This window comes from Branchiostoma belcheri, unplaced genomic scaffold (assembly GCF_001625305.1).
Source record: "Branchiostoma belcheri isolate BF01 breed outbred unplaced genomic scaffold, Haploidv18h27 scaffold122, whole genome shotgun sequence".
Lineage (NCBI taxonomy): Eukaryota > Metazoa > Chordata > Leptocardii > Amphioxiformes > Branchiostomatidae > Branchiostoma > Branchiostoma belcheri.
In genome coordinates, this window is record NW_017802625.1 from 493623 (window position 1) to 514188 (window position 20566).

Here is a 20566-nt window from a genome sequence, read left to right on the forward strand (position 1 = left end):
GCAGTATTGACTCAAAACCCTGTCACACACATTCACTCACACACTTTCTCCCGAACACCAGCCGACCAAGGTTGATCGAAGTTCGGGAGTCTGACCAGAGACGGTGACTGACAAGCCTTTTTATACGAATGGAATCGAGTTTGAGTTAAATTTGCGTCAGATTCCAATGTCAACCATGCTCCAACCTACTTCCGAAAACCAGCCAACCACCAGCCAAACCATGACCAAGCCTCCCGTTACTGAATACAATTATGTTATAACATTTTGAAACATTCGGCTGGCGCAGCCGAACAGTACCCGACCCGCGGGAAGAACTCCAGCCGACCTTGCTCCCGACGTTGTGAGTGAGTGAGTGAGTGAGTGAGTGAGTGAGTGAGTGAGTGAGTGAGTGAGTGAGTGAGTGAGTGAGTGAGTGTGTGTGTCAGTGTGTGTGTTTGTGTGTGTGTGTTGGCCGAACCTGTTGTCCACACCCGAATATGTTTTGATTAATCGTTTAAAACGCCAGCCGACCGCGCCGAACACTAACCGACCTGGACAGGGGCTAATGTTTTTGTACCTTTATTTGTACCAATAAGTATCACATATATTCAATTAGTGCTTGACAGATATCGATGAGCGAGTGGGACAGTTTTGCTACACCGTACTATCTACCAGATACAAGTATTTGTTACATGGAGACATGGACATCAACATAGAGTCCAAAACTACGTAAACAATTTTGGAATAAGCAGCTACGTGGAATTACTATTCCTACATGTGACAACTACAATTGTGATTACTACATCTACATGCACGTTTTTGCTTTAATTTGGATTATAATATATTGCTATCGAGTTGGTCCAATTCACAAAAGTTTACAAACCACAACAGTACAAGCAGTGAGTGTTGTACAGATTCTGTTTCTGCTTTGTGTTTAAGAGTTCATTTAAGAAACTCTTATGCGCCAAAACTTAAACAGTTGCAGTCCCAACAGGTGTAAACAGCCCCGCCTACTTTAGTGTTCACATGATTTGATAGCAAAGTAGTTTTATGGACGAAGTTGCTGTTTGGAACAGACCATTTGCATCTAACAAAGAAAACTATTTTTTTTTGTCAGACTAGTTGTCTGTAAGAATCTTACTGGTTATCCCTTATAAACAGCGATTTGAATTGGATTAGTTTAAGAATGTAACGTTATGTGAAACATCAAATTGAATGTTGTGTACACGTGCCCACCCCTGTCCCCTTTTGGTTCGTCCCTCTTTGGAGTTCTCGTGACCCCAAAACAAAACATGACGACTTCCGCAAAGTTTCTTCCCGTTATAAATGTTTGGGTAATTTTCCTGGTCTGTAGTATTCCCTTTAGCGTATCCCAGGCCAGTTTTCCCTTCAGGAACACGTCCTTGCCATGGCAGGACCGCGTGGACGATCTGGTCGGCAGGCTGACGATGGAAGAGGTGATCGTGCAGATGTCGAGGGGAGGGGCGCACGAGAACGGCCCCGCGCCCGCCATCCCGCGGCTTGGCATCCCGCCGCACCAGTGGAACACCGAGTGTCTCCGGGGGGACCCCGAGGCAGGGCCCGCCACGGCCTTCCCGCAGGCTCTCGGGCTGGCAGCGACATTCAGGTATCGATCACAACTACATACACGTAACAGTACACTCACAGATACACATCCGTGTCCATAAATCACCAGGGTCCATAATATCGCCACCTTGAGAAATACTACTAAGTAGTGTGCTTTAAGATATTTTTACTGCAACATACCCTAGTTATTATTTTTCTGGCACCTAGATGTTAACTTAATAAGAATATGCTGTATACTACTACATGTATAATTATACATTTAACATCCTTTTAATTTAAAAGGATGTTAATAATACATATGTAAAACCCAAGAATTTCAAAATACTCCAGGGTACACCTGTGAAACTTGGGTGCAGTAGTATTAATTAAGGTGCACATGCATGTACCCAGTATTTCGAGCCCTGGTGCACTCTCATATATTGCAGTATACAGTATCCTCACTAAACAACACTTTTGAGGTTAAACTTCAAAGGTTCAATAGGTGTGACAGGACCATTGTTCAGTGTGGTATTGTGGTATAACCGGCTGCCGCCGCGCCACATGCCTGCAAAGTTGGTGTGTTCATACACCGAAGCCCTTTATACCTTGTATACAGATAGGATTGTAATGATTGTTCTAACTATACAGTAGCAACCTTTCTTTTTCTAGTGACAGAAACTTAAGTGTAACTTTAATGTTGCCCCTTTAGGTTCGGACCAGGTGCACATTAATACTGTTATGTTACAATTGATAAATCTTACACCTGAAGGTGAATTTCTATCTCTTCAAATAAGTTAAAACTCAGAAGTGCTGCTGCAGTACCTTAGAAAGCCGCTAGAATGCCCATAATCGAACTTGACCTTCGCATGTCTCACCTTATCCTACTGACATTTATCCCACTGATTATGAAAATAATTGACCTTGACCTTTGTTGTTCCAACACAAACTTACCTACCTTACCTATCAAATATTAAGCTACATGCACAACACAACAAATTATAACCGATTAAAAAACTGAAATATGGTGTATCTAATGCATAACCTTCTCTTCAAAGGTAATAAGGCCACACCGACTTAATTTTATGGATGACATCCGCGTGCACATTGATTTTCGCCTGTTCTCAAAAAAAAAAAAGGATCACGTCATTCGAGGCTCTGGCCTGGATAGTCCATGGTAGCTTGCTAGATAGCGACAGTACGGAGCCGGTGGTAACTCCGGAGGATGGCACCCAGGCTACCAAAGCTCCACGACTCAAGACCTCAGTACATACGTACAGTGTTGATTCATAAATCAACACAGTTCTACCGCAAATTCACAATACCAGCTTTGCTTTTGTATTCCTGTGCTTTAGTAGCATTTTTTTTGGGGGGGGGGCCGGATTTTTATTTTATTCGCCCGCGCGCACTAGTTTGGGGGTCTTCAGAGGATGTCATCCATAAAATTAAGTCGGTGTGGCCTAATTTGTAAACTGCGATTTCCCACCCAGTACTGAAGTAATCCATGCGGTAGCGGAGGCCACGTCTAGAGAGGTGCGGGCCAAGTACAACAACTACACCCAGCATCAGGAGTACGGAGATCACACCGGCATCAGCTGCTTCAGTCCTGTCATCAACATCATGAGACATCCTCTCTGGGGCAGGAACCAGGTACAGGACTTTTTTACTTGGGGCCACAACAACTGGGTTTGTTGGTTATCAGATTTTTTTAAAAGGTGTTGTGGGTTCTTTAATGTGCATGGGGTGTGGCTCTCCCCAAACATGGGTCCTCCCTAAACAAAGCTTGTTAAAGATCCCACCACACTTATTACAAAGACTAAGCGTCCTTCCTGGTGTTAGTGGTTCAAACCTTACACAGTCTTGTCTCAGGGTTAACATCTTTAAAGAAATGATAGTCACCTGTTTCATCAATCCTTCCGCATATGTGCTAAATCTTCAAATTTTTTTTCAGAAACATTGTGTAGCCTCTACCAGGCTTCAGGGGGCGGCTGGAAAGAGTAAGTTGGCCAAATAGAGAGATAATATATGTCAAGGGAGTTGGTCTGCTAATTCGGATTCGGCCAATTTCTACTCTTTCCAGCTCGCAGCCTCCTGAAGCCTGGTAGAGGCTAAAACACGTGTACCGTATATTCCTGTTCAGGAGACCTATGGAGAGGACCCTTACCTGAGTGGGAGCCTGGCACAGAGCTTTGTGCAGGGTCTACAGGGGGACCATCCCCGCTACATCAGGACTAATGCAGGCTGTAAGCACTTCGACGTTCACGGAGGTCCTGAGAACATACCGTCCTCCAGGTTCAGTTTTGACGCTAAGGTAAGCCTTATGAATGATATATGGAGTTTGGCAAAAAAATAGAACAGGTTCAGAGGACAATAAAAAGCAGAACTAAACCATATTTTAACTCACCAATCCCCTACTTTGCTAGACTGCTGAATGATTGGAATACAGCCTGATTGTGCAGCACAGAGGACTTCTTAAGATTCCAATTGTTGTTAAATGCTGTTCGTAATTATGACAATGAGTATTTTTAGTGATACAGTTATCACGTGGGTCAGAACACCTGTATCGAGCATCATTGTGTCCCATTATGACATGAAAAGAAACATCTTATCAAAGGGAATATGTCTAGCAAATACATGTACTAGTGATGTTCTATCACTATCAGGTAGCAATCTAAGCTGTACATGTATATCAAGGCCAGTATGGAATCAGCTACTTTAATTCTGAATGGAAATTTGTTCTTTGAACGTGATTTATTCTTATCATAGTTACAGATCTACTGTCCTATGAAGTATATAACCAGAAATTATGAAACACTGCTTATATTACTTCATGAATGACGTCTGTAGTCAACCAACCAACAGGTGTCAGAGAGGGACTGGCATATGACGTTCCTGCCACAGTTTCAGAAGTGTGTGGAGGCTGGGACATACAGCATCATGTGCAGTTACAACAGGTATCTATCTGTATCTGTATATAGTCCGTGTAACCGCCCTTCAGTGTAACACACCAGCTTCACATACAGGCACACTTTGCGGTGGCAGCTGGTTACATTACACTGAATGACTTGTTACACCCAACCTTGAACATCTAACTCTAAACACTAGCACCCCTTTCATTATAAGTTGATCAGAATCTTGTAGCTTGATTCTGCACCCTTTCCAGTTTGTCTTTCTTTGTATATGGATCCCAAACCGTCGCGGCATATTCTAGGTTTGGTCTTACATTTAGCGATGTGTATGCAAGTGATTTTACTCTAGTTGGGCATGCCCACAGATTACGTTTGAATACTCCTAATGTCGGTTTAGCCTTAGTTGCAATATGTTAGGTCTGTTCATTCTTCACTGTTACCACCTATGAAGTATTAAAAAAAATAATGGAAATGTTTCCTGAACAGTTTTTGTTATGAATCATACTTCTCAAAATCTGAGTGGTGCAGGTAAACTTTGTCTGGTGCAGGTAAGTATTTCGAGCCCTAGTATGCTATATGTATTAAGTTAATTGAACAAAAACCTCCTGTGTTTTTCTGCAGTATCCGAGGCGTGCCAGCCTGTGCCAACAAAGAACTCCTGACGGACATCTTGAGAGACAGCTGGGGCTTCCATGGTTATGTTGTGAGTGACGAGGGCGCAGTGGAGAACATCATGCTGAAACATCAGTAAGACAGCAATAACTGGATTATCAGGGGGGGCTGAAAACAGCTGGGATTTAGATAGTATGGTGTTCAGTTCAGCTAAGGGCTAGATACAGGTACCAGTACAGAGGTTTAGGTACAGGTCTGGATCTGCAGTACCTGTACCTTAATAATGGGACAAATTGAGAAATGTTCTTCTGAACATCTTCAATAACATTAGAAACATAATAAACTTGACAGAACTACATAATTTACCTTTAGTACATGTTATTCAAACAAAACAGAACCATGTTGTGGATTGTTTCTTGTTCAATTCCTATAGTGTCCTACAATACTCTAGCTGTTCTTGAAAGATCTCATGAGTAGTAGTTATGTTCCCTCTACATGTATACATGTCACTTTGGTCAACAGTGTCGCATGAGGCCTTGAAGGTTGTATAAATTTATACTGGTAAAGTACCAATACTTAGTGATTCAGTATTTTAGACATCTTTTCACAGTATCACAGTAATGTACAGCTACACAGTACTGCTACTAGTGGTGCATACCTAAACCCACATTTAGGTTCTGAGGTCCAGATTCAAGTCCAGAGGTTTAGGTTCAGTTCCTGACTTGTAAGTCCGGACCTAAACCCATGACATATACAAAATTGCATGTTGGCAACCTTGCAATGTTGTCTGGGTGAAACTTTGGCCACATAACAAGGAGGCCGGTACTTGACGATGCCCGATGGCAATGTTTCCTTCATTTTGCAGCAAAGATTTTGCAATTTACGGAGGGTTTTAGATGATTTGGAAAGAAAAGGGGTATGTGAAATGGTTTTTTATGGTAAGTGAAAAGTGTAAGTGTAAGTCCGGACTCGGTTCTTGACTTTTAGGTTTTTTTGGACTTGAACCTAAACATTCTTACAAGTCCGGATCCAAGTCCAGTGAACCGGTATGCATCACTAACTGCTACACAGCTCTACCCCTACTCTGACTATCTGTTTATAGTAAATTATAGTCTTTGTGATCTGTTCTTGCACAGCTACACGAAGACATTTGAAGAGACAGCAGCGGCAGCTGTGAATGCTGGTACAAACCTGGATCTGACCGTATCCAAGCTGACCAATGCATACGACCACATCAGTAAGGCTGTTACAAGTGGACTTATCTCAAACCAGGTTAGAAGTTTACCACGCATACAAAGTAAAGTCAAACTTGTCCAAGCAACCTCTTCTATAATCCGGCCAACTGGCCATAACAACAGCTTTTTCTCGGTCCCAAATTTTTCCCCCCATATACGTGTTACTAAGCATTAAGGGACTTGCCTAAGCCAATTGTCCAACACAACGAACTGCAACACAAACTGTAAGACATGACCCAATTTCTGCCCATCCACATCAGTTTGATGCATGTTTAAAGTTCAAACTTTTGGTCCAACACAAAAAAATTCTATCACCTAGAGCTTTCGACCAGTCACTTTGGTCTTTCTCAGTAGACTGACCCAGTGTGGCTTGTCACGTGGCTTCTTTGAAGTGTGACATCAACACTGGGTCAAAGGTATCTGGTAGATGAAGTTTTGACTTTAAACATGTAACTACTGACACAGATGAACTTTTATGAAAGTTTGATACATATTTCTATTATAATATAAGACAAAGGATTTTGCAGATATTTTGACAAAATCAGTGTTGTGTCCCTTGATTTTCAGACGCTAACAGAGCGTGTGAAGCCCCTGTTCTACACCAGGATGCGGCTGGGAGAGTTTGACCCCCCACAGATGAACCCCTACAGTAAGCTGTCCGTGACAGATGTGGTACAGAGTGCTGAACACAGGGAGTTAGCAGTGGAGGTGGCACTCAAGACATTTGTACTGCTGAAGAACAACGACAGCGTGCTACCACTGGCTGGGAAAGTCACCACTCTCGCTGTAAGTATATTCATATGTCACATGCCTTTTTAAAGGCATCCAGTGCAATTTCAGGGCGGCAAAACAAAAATATTTAGACAAGGAAATCTGTCTGATATTGACATCTACTGCCATTTCTTAGCACATTTTTGGCATCATTTCATACTTGAAGTATTTGAAATAGCCCCAGAACAAGCTACGTGAGGCGGCTCTTTATGTTTTGGGTACCACCCATAAATAGTTTGAACTAGCGTACACTACAGCAACCGTTTTCTGTTAGACATTGCACAGATATCAGGCTATGGGATAGGGTTGATTCAGCTTATATATACTCTGCATGAAAACATTGACCAGAAAATTTACTAATATTGCATAGGATGCATTTAAAGATTACAATCTTGATGATGATGATGATGAACTGGTTTATTTATTATTCACAACACACATACCATTGCAGCCTTACATGGCTGAATTGGGGCATGATACACTTTAAAATTTATCAAGAATGGTTCAGCAACTCGACAAGAAAAGGTAAAACACTATTCTTAAACCTAGACGTCCTGCAGCTAAACTGTGTGAAGTTGTCCTTTGATCTCAGATCTCTGCCATGTAGGCTTCCACATTTAGGAGGGAGCCAACTAGAGAAGGTGGGGGATTTAGCTATCGACATTGCAAAGTTCATACAGAGGTTACGGCGTCTCAAGTACAAGGGTGTGAGTGATAGTTTCTCTATTGCTCTGTAAGAGTGGATATAGATGTGCTAAGGGACTCCTACATGGACACCGGCCTGTTTGTGATGGGTACCGGTGATCTCACAAGAGTTTAAGTTAAAGAAATTCCCTCCCCACTCACACACACACAGACATACCAAATACAATACCCCCTTTGGTCATGGAGGTAATTAACACAGTTATGCTTGTTTGTTTCTCACATGTAGGTAGTTGGCCCCTTTGCTGACAACCTTGGTGCCCTGTACGGAGACTATGCACCTATTCCTGATCCCAAATTCTCATCAACACCTTTGCAAGGTGCATGCTTTAGCCTTATATGTTTTGATCAGAAAAGCAACTCAATAATGATTTTTAAAACTATTTATATCGTCACAGAGCATGAAAAAGTCTAGTTTCTTTAACAGGCCTTACGAGATATCTTTATGGGCACGCTTAGTTATAAATTTTTTTTGCTTATTTGTTACTACCATTATGTATCAAATATCTCTGTCACTTTGGACACTAGAAATTCTTGTTTTTGTATTTAGGCCATGTTGATTTGATTATATGGATGACATCCTCTGGGAACCCCAAAACTGATGCGCGCGTGCGAATAAAAAAAAAGTTTTGCAAAAAAAAAAGTTGTTTTCATTATGGAATCTACGTGGTCATGAAGGTTGAACAAATGACACAGAATATGTTATGGCGAATAATCTACTCTTCGAATTCATTTCTTTATATTTTTGTCTTTTTTCCTTTGATTTTGGCATTCTACGACATTGGTATCGTTTCTAAATGTTTTCCTTGCAACTTATGGTATATTTTTGCGCGATCGTTTAGCAACTGTTTTGCACGATTTACAGTATGGTTGAAAACTTTTTTTTTTTCTTGGAAACAGCCGAAAATTCATGCGCGCGCGGATGTCATCCATATAATCAAATCAACATGGCCTTACGTAATGGCAGATGCCTTACAATATTCCAAAAATAGGTAAAGCATAAGAAATTAGGGTTTCTTTTTACACAACTGGTATAGACTCTTGTTTGCCTATGTGTGGATTGTGTTCAGCACTAGGGACAGGTATGTTTACCTGTGTGTGGATGGGATTCAGCACCAGGGATAGGTGTTTTTACCTGTGTGTGGATTTTTTTTTGCAATACATCATGTCTTTCAGACACCTTTCTCTGAGCTTCTGAGTGGAGTATTCTGACTGGAGCTTTTCGCTGCTATATGTAGCAGTACTCCAGTTAGAAGCTCTGAGGAAGGTGTCTGATAGACATATGTAACCAGGTGAGAGTTGTGTTCATCTGTTGTGTAACAAGAAACCCTAATACCCTCTGCCTTGTAATATTGATGGCTAATTCATTGATTACATAGGACTGTCTTGCCTTGCTGGAAAAACCCAACATGGTGCAGGGTGTAAGGGGTCGGACCCTGTTTGTGAGGACTATGATCAGCAAGACGTCAAGATGGCAGTGGAAGGAGCAGACCTAGTGGTGGTGTGTCTGGGGACAGGTGAGGCAAGACTTAAGATGACTAGTGTCAATTTGGAACGGTCAATTTTGATTTGAAATTGCTCTAGGTCAGGCATGGGGACAGGCATGTTTGCCTGTGTGTGGATGGTGTTCAGCACCAGGGACAGGCATGTTTGCCTGTGTGTGGATGGTGTTCAGCACCAGGGACAGGGGTGTTTGCCTGTGTGTGGATGGTGTTCAGCACCAGGGACAGGGGTGTTTGTGTGTGGATGGTGTTCAGCACCAAGGACAGGCATGTTTGTGTGTGGATGGTGTTCAGCACCAAGGACAGGTGTGTTTGTGTGTGGATCGTGTTCAGCATCAAGGACAGGTATGTTAACCTGTGTGTGGATGGTGTTCAGCACCAAGGACAGGTGTGTTTGTGTGTGGATCGTGTTCAGCACCAAGGACAGGTATGTTAACCTGTGTGTGGATGGTGTTCAGCACCAAGGGCAGGTGTGTTTGCCTGTGTGTGGATGGTGGTCAGCAGCAAGAACATGGATGTTTGCCTGTGTGGATGGTGTTCAGCACCAAGGACATGTTTGTTTGCCTGTGTGTGGATGGTGTTCAGCACCAGGGACAGGCATGTTTGCCTGTGTGTGGATGGCATTAAGCACCAAGGACAGGGGTGTTTGCCTGTGTGTATATGGTGTTCAGCACCAGGGACAGGGGTGTTTGCATGTGTGTGGATGGTGTTCAGCACCAGAGACAGGCGTGTTTGCCTGTGTGTGGATGGTGTTCAGCACCAGGGACAGGGGGTGTTTGCCTGTGTGTGAATGGTGTTCAGCACCAGGGACAGGTGTGTTTATATGTGTGTGGATATTTACTTCATTATTGTAATAGCCATGTGGCTTTTCCGTGGCTTCAGGTGCTGCTATAGAGAGTGAAGGAAGGGACCGTGCTGACCTCTCCTTGCCCGGCAAACAGCTTCAGCTGCTGAAGGATGCTGTCAGCTATGGTATGTCAACTATGTGGTATAACATGCAAAAGCCACTTGTTCTTGTACACATTTTACTCATTTTACCAAACATCTGCAGCAAAGAATTTGCCAATCGTGTAATTTAGATGAAATCGGTGTAGAAATCAGAGACATCCTCTATACTTGTATACAAGATTTCTAGTTTTTTTTTAGACATTTAGATAGAACAGAAAAATTTGTATTCCTTATTAAACTAGACAAAGCAAGTATCATGTGCTCCATATGTTTATACACGTAAAACTGCCTTAAGAAGCGAGAAGATGAAGTCATTGAAGTGTACATTAGTTTGAATAGTTTTAGTAAGATATTACTGCAATTTTTACTTTTGCTTTATACCTGACCTGTACTTAGGTTGCAAGAGCTTAAACATACATACAATAAAGGTCTTGCATTCATTTAATCACTAATTTTAGACTGTGAGGTAACCTTGTACATGTTGAAGTCATTATTGTATGATTTTGATAATAATAACCTCTTGTTTATTATTTTTTTTGACACATTTTTCAGAATAGCCTCAAGGCCACACCAAACTAATTTGTTGGTTCTCGGATTCACCTCTTCATTTTTTTCTGATTCTGGTTCTAAATCAACTCAAATGTGCTCATATTTTGCCCCCAACAGTTGAGGAAAGTCCTTTTCTTCCTAGCTGTTACATTTTTCCATCTATCAATGCAGCAGTTTGATTAAAACTTCAAAATTCATGGTTTAAATTATTAACCCAGCCTTTTGTGTTGACTTTATGGCTCCTATCATAGCATTTAGGGCTATAATAGGATGCCTAGACCTGTTTTATTTTTCGCCCTGTCACTTCATATTTTTTCTGGAAAAAAACGAGAACCAACAGATTAAATTGGTGTGGCCTAACATTTGTTTTCAATGCAGCCTCCTCCAAACCAGTTGTTCTCCTGTTGTTCAATGCTGGACCATTGGACATCTCTTGGGCAAAGGACAACGATGCAGTGAAGGCGATTGTGGAGTGTTTCCTCCCAGCACAGGCCACAGGGGAGGCACTGAGAAGAATGTTTCTCAATGAAAACAATGCCAACCCTGCAGGCAGACTGCCCTTCACATGGCCAGCAAGCATGGACCAGGTAGGTGCAGTACCGGCTGTGAGAGATAGGGGTCACTTCTGCTCCATGTAAATTTCTCAAATGTCTGAGAGAACATAAAGTGCTTCCCTGTAGGTATCAAACATATCAGTAGTAATGAGGAGAAGCAGATTGACAACAATTTGAACAATGACTTTATGGAGAAATGATTTTGACACGAAATAGTCAAATGTTGTCAATCTATATTTGACTATTTCGCGTCAAAATCATTTCAAATGTAGATTGACAGTAGGCATAGTGTAGGTTTTTTTGAGGGAGAAGTGGAAATGTATGTGATTTTACTGGTTCTAAATGTTTTATTTAAAGAGTTATAGGTGATATATTCAACTTTGTAAAAATCTTAATAGCATGACGAATATGAAAATCAGCCAAATTATGCCATCCATAGCTATTCATCTGTGAAATATAGCTGTAAACCATGGTGTAAGATATGAAACAATGCAAACTGCTAAACTATTGGAAAGATGTACAGTACTATAATAGATAGACAGGGGGCGCTTCTACACAGCATACATTTCGACACAAGTTTATTCCTTGTCACACTCTACAGGGCAGACAGTACTAACTATTAGATTTGTCCATAGGAACACATGCTTAAATACACTATTAGAAGTCCTCATGAAAGTACTTGCCCATACTTCAATCTCAAAAATTTTTCTGCACCAGGTAGCCACAATGATCTGATTCCCAAAAATAGAAAGGAAACAGGGGGTCGACCACCTCAAATTCCCGCCACAGCTGATGATAGTAACAAAACCTCAACTTTGACCTAATTTTCCATGGTATCCATCCGCCTGGCCAGACAAAACCTAACCACTCACATCTCTCACTACGCCCACTAAACTGGTGAAATAAACAAAACTTGACCAATGTAGGAAAGTTTAGACACTACCTGTGCCTTCCAGCCCAAAAATCTCCAAAATGGACCAAAATTTTCAAGAGAAAAAAGGATTTTCAAAGGTATTAACTAGGCACTACAATCGTGTTCCCATTTTTTGGCCTCTACTGCGCAGTGCAAATGTGGTGTCTGCCCTACAGGTGCCAGCAATGGAGGATTACACCATGGATGGAAGGACGTACCGCTACTCAACTTGGGACCCCCTGTACCCTTTTGGCTTTGGCCTGTCCTACGCACAGTTTATGTACGACTATCTACACGACCACGTGCTGCCAACAACCATCCAGCCATGTGACAACGTCACTGCCGTGGTTCGAGTGACCAACATTGGGAATGTCACTGGAGATGAGGTAAATATGTTTGGTTGAGGCCAAAAACCATGCCCGTAGCTATTCTGAACCCCCCCACAAGGCTCAAAGGTCCACTTTTTGGTCCACGTTTTATTCAAAGGTCCAAAATTTTTCTTTACATGGAAAGATTTGTATCACCAGTGGGGCTGGAATTGTATAAAAACTGCAAACTTTGTCATTAAATAAAAAAGTTATCTCTGATTTTTTCTTTGAAATCCTCTCAAAAAGGCAGGAAATGCCATCTCAGAAGGTTCATTTTTCAAAATTTCCCGGGGGAACATGCCCCCAGACCCCCCTAAAAACCTCGCGGCTACGGCGCTCGCTGGTCCCTCACACACTGGGAAAAACCCCCCCAATTCAAAATCCTGGCTACGGGCATGAAAACGTCAAGTAGACAAACCCTCAAAACCATGCCCTCCGTGTTCTTTGCAATCATTATTGGTAACATACTGAAAAGTATTCTCATATCGATGTTGTATGTAACTGACAGTGTTTGTTTGCAGGTTGTGCAGTTTTACCTGGAGTGGGGTAGCAGCTCTCTCCCCGTGCCCATCCGACAACTCATCAACTTCACCCGAGTCACGCTCCTGCCCAACCAGCAGAGGTTCATTAACGTCACCATCACGCCACGAGAGATGGCGGTCTACACCGACCAATGGGTGGTGCCGGCCGTGGGGATGACCGTGTTCGCGGGCGGTCAGCAGCCGCTACAGAACACTGCCATCGTGTCCAACGTGGCGTACGGAACGTTCACCATCACTGGGAAGGATACTCCTCTCAAGAACTGTGGCCACGTCGGACCATAGCAGTGTTCTAGCGAGTCTGATTTTTTTTTCCGTCATCTCAATTTTGTTTGACGTAATATTATGTTGAGTGCCCAACACAACAATCCTAGGGGTCCGGGGGCATACTCTTGGAAATTTTTAAATCTCAACCTTCTGAAATGCTATTTCCTGTATTTTGAGGGGGAAATTTTGCTGGTAGACTAAGCTTAGTTTAATGATATCTCTTTCTATAGTTATACATGCCGATTTTTGTATTTAAAAAATGACGGATTTAGCAAAATGTCTGCCATGAGCGGCAAAATTCCCTCAAATGATGGAAAGACAGACCCTGGCTACAAACAACACTGACTCAGAGTAACATTTTTCTTTGTAATCAATGGTTCCAACATACCCAAAGAAAGAGATGTTTAATGTTCATAGGACTTTGATATAAATTGTGAATCAGATCTAGTGTTAAGTATTGATTACAAAATAATATCTACGAGTATGATCAGGGCATTGTAATTTCAGAGAGGATTTTGGAAATAAAAAGGGCAGGCCCCTGATCCTTAATCCATTGTTACAGGTACATAATATAAAATTCCTTCAGGATGATATGTATTTTAAAATGGAAGCAAATATAGTAGATACTAGAGTACTACTCACTAAAGTAGTTTTTCATTAAATGAATGTATAAGAAAGGATAAAAACATTTAAGCCACTATGCAAAACTTCTTGCCACTATGCAATTTTTTAAATAATTGTAGCTTTTGTACATGAATACTGACAGGATTTTTATGGTTGCATTTATTTGCAGATACATTTGCCTAATTATGGCTGTAATCATTGAAAATGACTGTTTTCACATGAATGTTAAGAATGAATAATTATGATGACAGAATAAGAAATTGAGATTTACACATACATAGAGTTCTGTGTTGTTTTTTGGCACATCATGTGCTGAAACTGGTGGTGAAATATCCTCTATGATTTAGTAGTAGAAAAGCCAGCATAGTGTTCCATCAACAAAACAGTATCACTATGTAGGGCTGTAAAACTGTTCAGAAGCCACTGACATTATTTCTTCTACATACTTCATTAGGTGGTAACAGTCAATGCAGCAAATAAAAATCCTCATACACCTACTATAAACCCAGTACATGGACCAGTGCAGGTAGACATCAGAAATACATGTACAATGTACCTGCACAGCCACAGCCCCAATTTTACCTTCACTAAGCTGCATATACCCAGTACATGGACCAGTACAATTATATGTGGAGGTAGACATCAGAAATACCTGCACAGCTCCAATTTTACCTGTACCAACCTGCATATACCCAGTACATCAATGGACCAGTGCAGGTTAGGTGCAGGTTGACATCAGAAATACATTGTACCTGCACAGCTCCAATTTTACCTGCACTAACCTGCATATACCCAGAACATGGACCAGTGCAGGTAAGGTGCAAGTAGACATCAGAAATACCTGCACAGCTCCAATTTTACCCGCACTAACCTGTATATACCCAGTACATGGACCAGTGCAGGTTAGGTGCAGGTAGACATCAGAAATACCTGCACAGCTCCAATTTTACATGGACCAGTGCAGGTTAGGTGCAGGTTGACATCAGAAATACCTGCACAGCTCCAATTTTACATGGACCAGTGCAGGTAGACATCAGAAATACCTGCACAGCTCCAATTTTACATGGACCAGTGCAGGTAGACATCAGAAATACCTGCACAGCTCCAATTTTACATAGACCAGTGCAGGTAGACATCAGAAATACCTGCACAGCTCCAACTTTACATACAGTAAGGTGCATATTCCAAGCCCTGCTATGTGTAAACTGACCTACTCCTGTCATCAATTCGAAGTACAACACTTTTCTCATGCTTCTCCTATACATAGGCAGCAATGAAAGCTGATACAGTCATTTAGATCCTACGAGCCTTTCGCGGCCGAGGTCCCGTGGCGGAGAATCGCGTATCGTCTGTGATGGACACGATATTCAAACCTCCCATCTGCACTCCCTTTACGATTGGCTGGACAAAATACATCCAAGTTAAAGACGTGAAACAGTAGGGTTTGAGTGCGACCAACTGACCAGTCCAACTGGTCTGGACCTTTTAGCCTTGCAGTTAGTGTGTTGGATTTGAGAGTTAGCGGCCCGGGTGCGGGTTCGAATCCCTATGGTCTGGCGGTTAGGATTTGGCGCCAAGACTAGGGTTTGATACCCGGTGTTGGAACCACTGAAACACAAAGGGGCGAGTAGCTACAGCCTCCTGGCTCCCGGAATTCAAATCCTTGCCACCAGCTCACAATCCAACACACCAACCACAAGGCCAAAAAGTCCAGGCCATTTCGACTGGTCAGTTGGTGACACTCGAACCCCCTGTTAGCGTTGCAGACATAAAACAGATCAATTAAGAAGATATCAAAAGTAGCAGCATCATACCTATTACATAGTTCGTGGATACATTTTTTACAACAGAAATTACATTGAAAATTTTCTGATACGTACCTGCCTGCCTGGTCCAATTCCACGTAGCACCAGTCTCACATTGGTGATCCCGAGGTCAAGTGCTTTCTGAAAGATGGCAAAAATCTTTTCACACTCATGTCTGGTATAGGCAGACCTATAATCACTAGCAGGGGCTCAAAATACTTCTGTTCTGCATACCACACTGGTACAGGTAACATTGAATTTTACCTGCACCACTCAGGCTTTGAGAAGTATCAGAAATACCAGCACAGCCCCAATTTTACCTACAATAAGGTACATCTGTACCCAGTATTTCAAGCTTCAAAACATTCTTTAAAGCTATTTAGTGTTGATGCCCCTACTGTACTTGGTGACAGCGAGTTCCACTCTACGATGGTTCTAGAAAAAAACAAGTTTTTGAAACCTCATTCCTTGGTTGATAACTGTGGTACTTGAAGGCATGGCTATTTCTTGTTCATTTCTGAGCTGGTATACGGTACTTTGTACTTAGTACTTCCACCAGTTTATTAGTCATTTTGTACATCATGCATAGTCTGGACATTTTTTCAAATCAGTTACACTTACACCAAAGGAAAACCTCAGAGCACTCTACAGATGCACTTTTCACAACACATGTTTTCTTTTTTTTTATTTCAATGTGCAAGCAATACAATACATAGTGGTGATGCACTCAAGCAAAATGCTTATATTCACGTCACCACTAGACATAAAATAAAAATTACATCACGAAACAAAACATGGGAAACGTCCAGGTAACAAGAAAACAGAGTTTAAGTATTAAGATATTATAAATGCTTATTTTCATATTGAAAGATATACTCACAGTTGCGATGGACTGCCCAGTTACCTCTGCAGCTACAGAAGTCCCCTTTTTGGCATTCTTAAACCCTTCCTTTCCCTGAAGAGAGAAAATACCATTGAAATGTCATACTTTTCAATAAAATCAAGATACGACAAAGTTCAAGTTGGTGAATAGTCACTTGGAAAAACCTACTCCTTTTTCAGAATGATGTATTGAAAAATTCAAATGTAAGGTCAAATAAAATAACATAAAAATAAGAAATACTCAATAGTTTCATCAGGTTGTTAAGTCACCAACTAAAAAGACTTTTTTAAAAAACAAGTGTATATATGTGAATACTTTGCGTTGGGGAAGGCATCTATACTAGCGACACCTGTGCTGTGCAATATGAACCAGTCAGAATTGCCCTGAGGAAGGTGACAGACGGTCACCAAAATGTTGGCTGAATAAAACTTGGTTGTGTAAGAAAAGAGTCAATACTGTTGTTTTAAGCATGATATGATAGTAATAGTTTTCAATGTAGCCCTACATCGTCTGCATATTACATTATGTACAATGTAGCTTGACAGAGGGCAATACTGATACTTCTCAAATATTTGCTCCCAACTAATAATAATACTAATAATAAAGTAATATGAAGTTATACTTACACAAGTTGTTTGAGCAAGTATCTTCCCTGTAAAAAATACACAAAGAAGTGTATAGTAAAATGGCACTACTGAAGTAATTAAAAGACCACAGTCCTCATAAACTATCAGTCTTAACAAATAAAATGGTATTGTGCAGATGGTACTTGCTATGTACAGAATATTAGCACATTGGCAGAATGCACTGCACCTGTGCGAAACCCGTAATGTATTGTACATTATATTATAGCACTTCGGTCTCATATAAGGTCGTATTCACGCATATAAGGAAAACATCTCGTCTGTAGTTTCCAAATGTAATGTCAGAAAAGATATCCTATACAACAGGCAAAATTCTAATGCAACGTTGACCAAAAATCCATCAAAAACCGTGAAAATACAGGGTTCTGTGCTGGCGCAGTACGTTCTGCCGACGTGCTCAGAATATTGTGATTGAACCATTTAATGTTTCCTAGCTTTTGATTGGTGCATACTAGTATAGTGACCTCTTATTGACCTTTTGTTTGAAGGTAGATCGATGTCCCCTCATATACTGATATATATGATATAGGCATTCATGATCAATTGAAATAATAATGACACTCGACACAGCCATACCTCCCCATACCAGTGCTCGAAATACTAGTACTCTGCTACATGTACCTCGCACCTGTGCTGTCTGTACAGGTGGCATGTGTGTTGTTCCGCACCTGTGCTGTCTCTACAGGTGGCATGTGTGTTGTTCCTTACCTGTGCTGTCTGTACAGGTGGCAAGTGTGTTGTTCCTCACCTGTGCTGTCTGTACAGGTGGCATGTGTGCTGTTTCTCACCTGTGCTGTCTGTACAGGTGGCATGTGTGTTGTTCCTTACCTGTGCTGTCTCTACAGGTGGCATGTGTGCTGTTTCTCACCTGTGCTGTCTGTACAGGTGGCATGTGTGTTGTTCCGCACCTGTGCTGTCTGTACAGGTGGCATGTGTGTTGTTCCAGTTGGCAAACACGTGGATCACAGGCAGCTGACTGTAGGGGATCCCATCAAACTCCTGACCATACCCGGGCAGGCATGAGTTGTACATCTCCCTGAAATAAAATATGGGAACTGTTCCAACATACCACACTACATTCATTTCTTCTCTTCACAATCTAAAGTTATCATTCTCTACTAGTATTCATCCAACTTTGAATTAAAATAGGTTTGGGTACCAGTTCAGCTGACTCAGAGAATTGAATACAAAAATCCAGAAAAAAATCTTTTTTGTGACTCATAACATTTAAGCACAAAATTTTTCCTCAGACATGAAGGCAAAATTTCAACAGATCTAATGATGGACAGAAGGGCGCTGGCTAGAACACTGGTACTGTTTCCTCACTTAGGCCATGTTGATTTGATTATATGGATGACATCCTCTGGGAACCCCAAAACTGATGCGAGCGTGTGAATAAAAAAAGTTTGGCAAAATAAAGTTTCCTTCATTATGAAATCTACGTGGTCATGAAGGTTGAACAAATGACTAAATACACAGTAATATTTTATTGGCATGGTGAATGGTGAACTCTTCATTCTCAATCTCATTCCTTCACATTTTCTTCCTGTCCTTTGGAATGGATTTTGGCATTCTGCATGACATAAGTATCATTTTCCAATATTTTTTTTTCAATCATGAATGTACAGCATATAGTTGCTCATTTTGCAGCTACTTTGTACGATTTACAGTATGGCCGAAACCTTTTTTTTTTTTTTGGAAACGGATGAAAATTCATGCGTGCTTGGATGTCATCCATATAATCAAATCAACTTGGCCTGATGGACAGAAAAGCGCTGGCTAGAACACTGGTACTGTTTCCTAACTTACATCCACTTCTGAATCCTTGCAATGTCTTCATCGACACTCCCTGTGTCTTCCTCTTGTGCCTCTCCTTCAGTAGTCTCCTCCTGTTTCTGCTCTGTAGTTTTTGTGGGTTCCTCCCGATCTTTTTCTGACCATCTGGTAGCTGTTGTACAGAGAGTCTGTACATGTGGTGACAGTAGTGCTGGGTGAACTGGTTTCTGTCTGCAGTTGACTGTAGAGTTCCTTACATTGTTACATCTGACCAGGAGTCTTCTGGTGGAGGCTAACGACAGGCAACGGACTCGAAGAAGGAGGGTTTCTGTCAAAAATTAATGACAAATGTAAATATAATATATGCAGACTGTTAAACTTATAAGAAATCCAATGCATTTCAGGTCAGCAAAACAAAAAATATTCTGCATAGCATTAGGGAAATCTGTCGGAATACTGACATTTCTTAGTACATTCTCCTTGTCATTTCGTACTTGAAGCATTTGACGTGGCCCAAAAAGAGGCATCTCTTTATTTTTTGGTACCACCCATAAATAGCTAGAACCAGCCTATGATACAAAACAAGCAACTGTTTCCTGTAAGTGATATCACTGCTTTGCTTGACAGATATCAGTATGCTATGAGATAGGGTTGATTCAACTTACATTAAAAGAATGACCAGAAAATTGACTTTATAAGACACCTTAAGAGTGTGTTTAAAGCTAGTAACCGTAACACAGATGCCATGTTTGTTTACATTTTGGTATTTTGTGGTGGTGCCGCAAACTGAGTGCACCTCGTGTGGGCTGTTAAACTTATAGTGCCAACCATACATGTAAGAAATGTGAAATAACTGCACAAATATGTTGAAATTAACGTTACACTCACACAGAGAATTTTTCACAATATTCCAAATTATCTTTGGTGCGAAAAGTTACATAATGCAGAAGTTATTTAGGTTCCTTGGTAAATAACGTGCATATAAGATCTGTGAATGCATAAGGTGAAGAAAATCTGTGTCAAGTTACGATAAATTTTTATTTGACAGTGCGTGTGCCGCCCTCCCCCAAATACAAAGGAAAATGCTGGCGACGCTGAAATTAGATGACTTATGATGCCTTCGATATCATCAAAACTTACTGAAAACCTTCTTCTAATTATATTTTCTAGCGTACTCTAATAGAATACGTCTAGAGGGTGTCTGGGAAAGAAAATGTTTGTAGTTCACGTCAGTTTGACTTACCTATGGGCGCAGCCATCTTGTTTTATCCTCACCGAGAGCAGAAAAATGTAAATAAAGTACAAACCTCTAAAAAAAGCGACAAAATTGCATACTAAGGGTCAATATTTGTCACACAAATCAGACATATTTTATTTCATTAACATTTTTCAATATATAGTAGTGTATGCACGCGTAAGGCTA

General features: G+C 41.2%; 2 protein-coding genes across 2 annotated transcripts; one reads left to right on the forward strand and one right to left on the reverse strand.

Moving 5' to 3' along the window:
- The first annotated feature begins 1258 nt into the window (after positions 1-1258).
- Positions 1259-14568, forward strand: LOC109463116 (probable beta-D-xylosidase 6). Its single transcript, XM_019759831.1, has 13 exons — positions 1259-1606; positions 3033-3192; positions 3683-3853; positions 4405-4496; positions 5073-5198; positions 6200-6335; positions 6866-7084; positions 8001-8091; positions 9151-9288; positions 10156-10245; positions 11149-11357; positions 12414-12623; positions 13127-14568. The coding sequence occupies exons 1-13, from the start codon at positions 1272-1274 to the stop codon at positions 13427-13429; spliced, it is 2280 nt and encodes a 759-aa protein (XP_019615390.1). The 5' UTR covers positions 1259-1271; the 3' UTR covers positions 13430-14568.
- A 573-nt stretch (positions 14569-15141) lies between these two features.
- On the reverse strand, positions 15142-20433 carry LOC109463130 (28S ribosomal protein S11, mitochondrial-like). The gene is made up of 7 exons (XM_019759846.1): positions 20387-20433; positions 19177-19471; positions 18276-18403; positions 17350-17375; positions 16721-16795; positions 15916-15981; positions 15142-15436 (listed from the first exon to the last, which is right to left on the reverse strand). The coding sequence occupies exons 1-7, from the start codon at positions 20400-20402 to the stop codon at positions 15329-15331; spliced, it is 714 nt and encodes a 237-aa protein (XP_019615405.1). The 5' UTR covers positions 20403-20433; the 3' UTR covers positions 15142-15328.
- Positions 20434-20566: the final 133 nt, after the last annotated feature.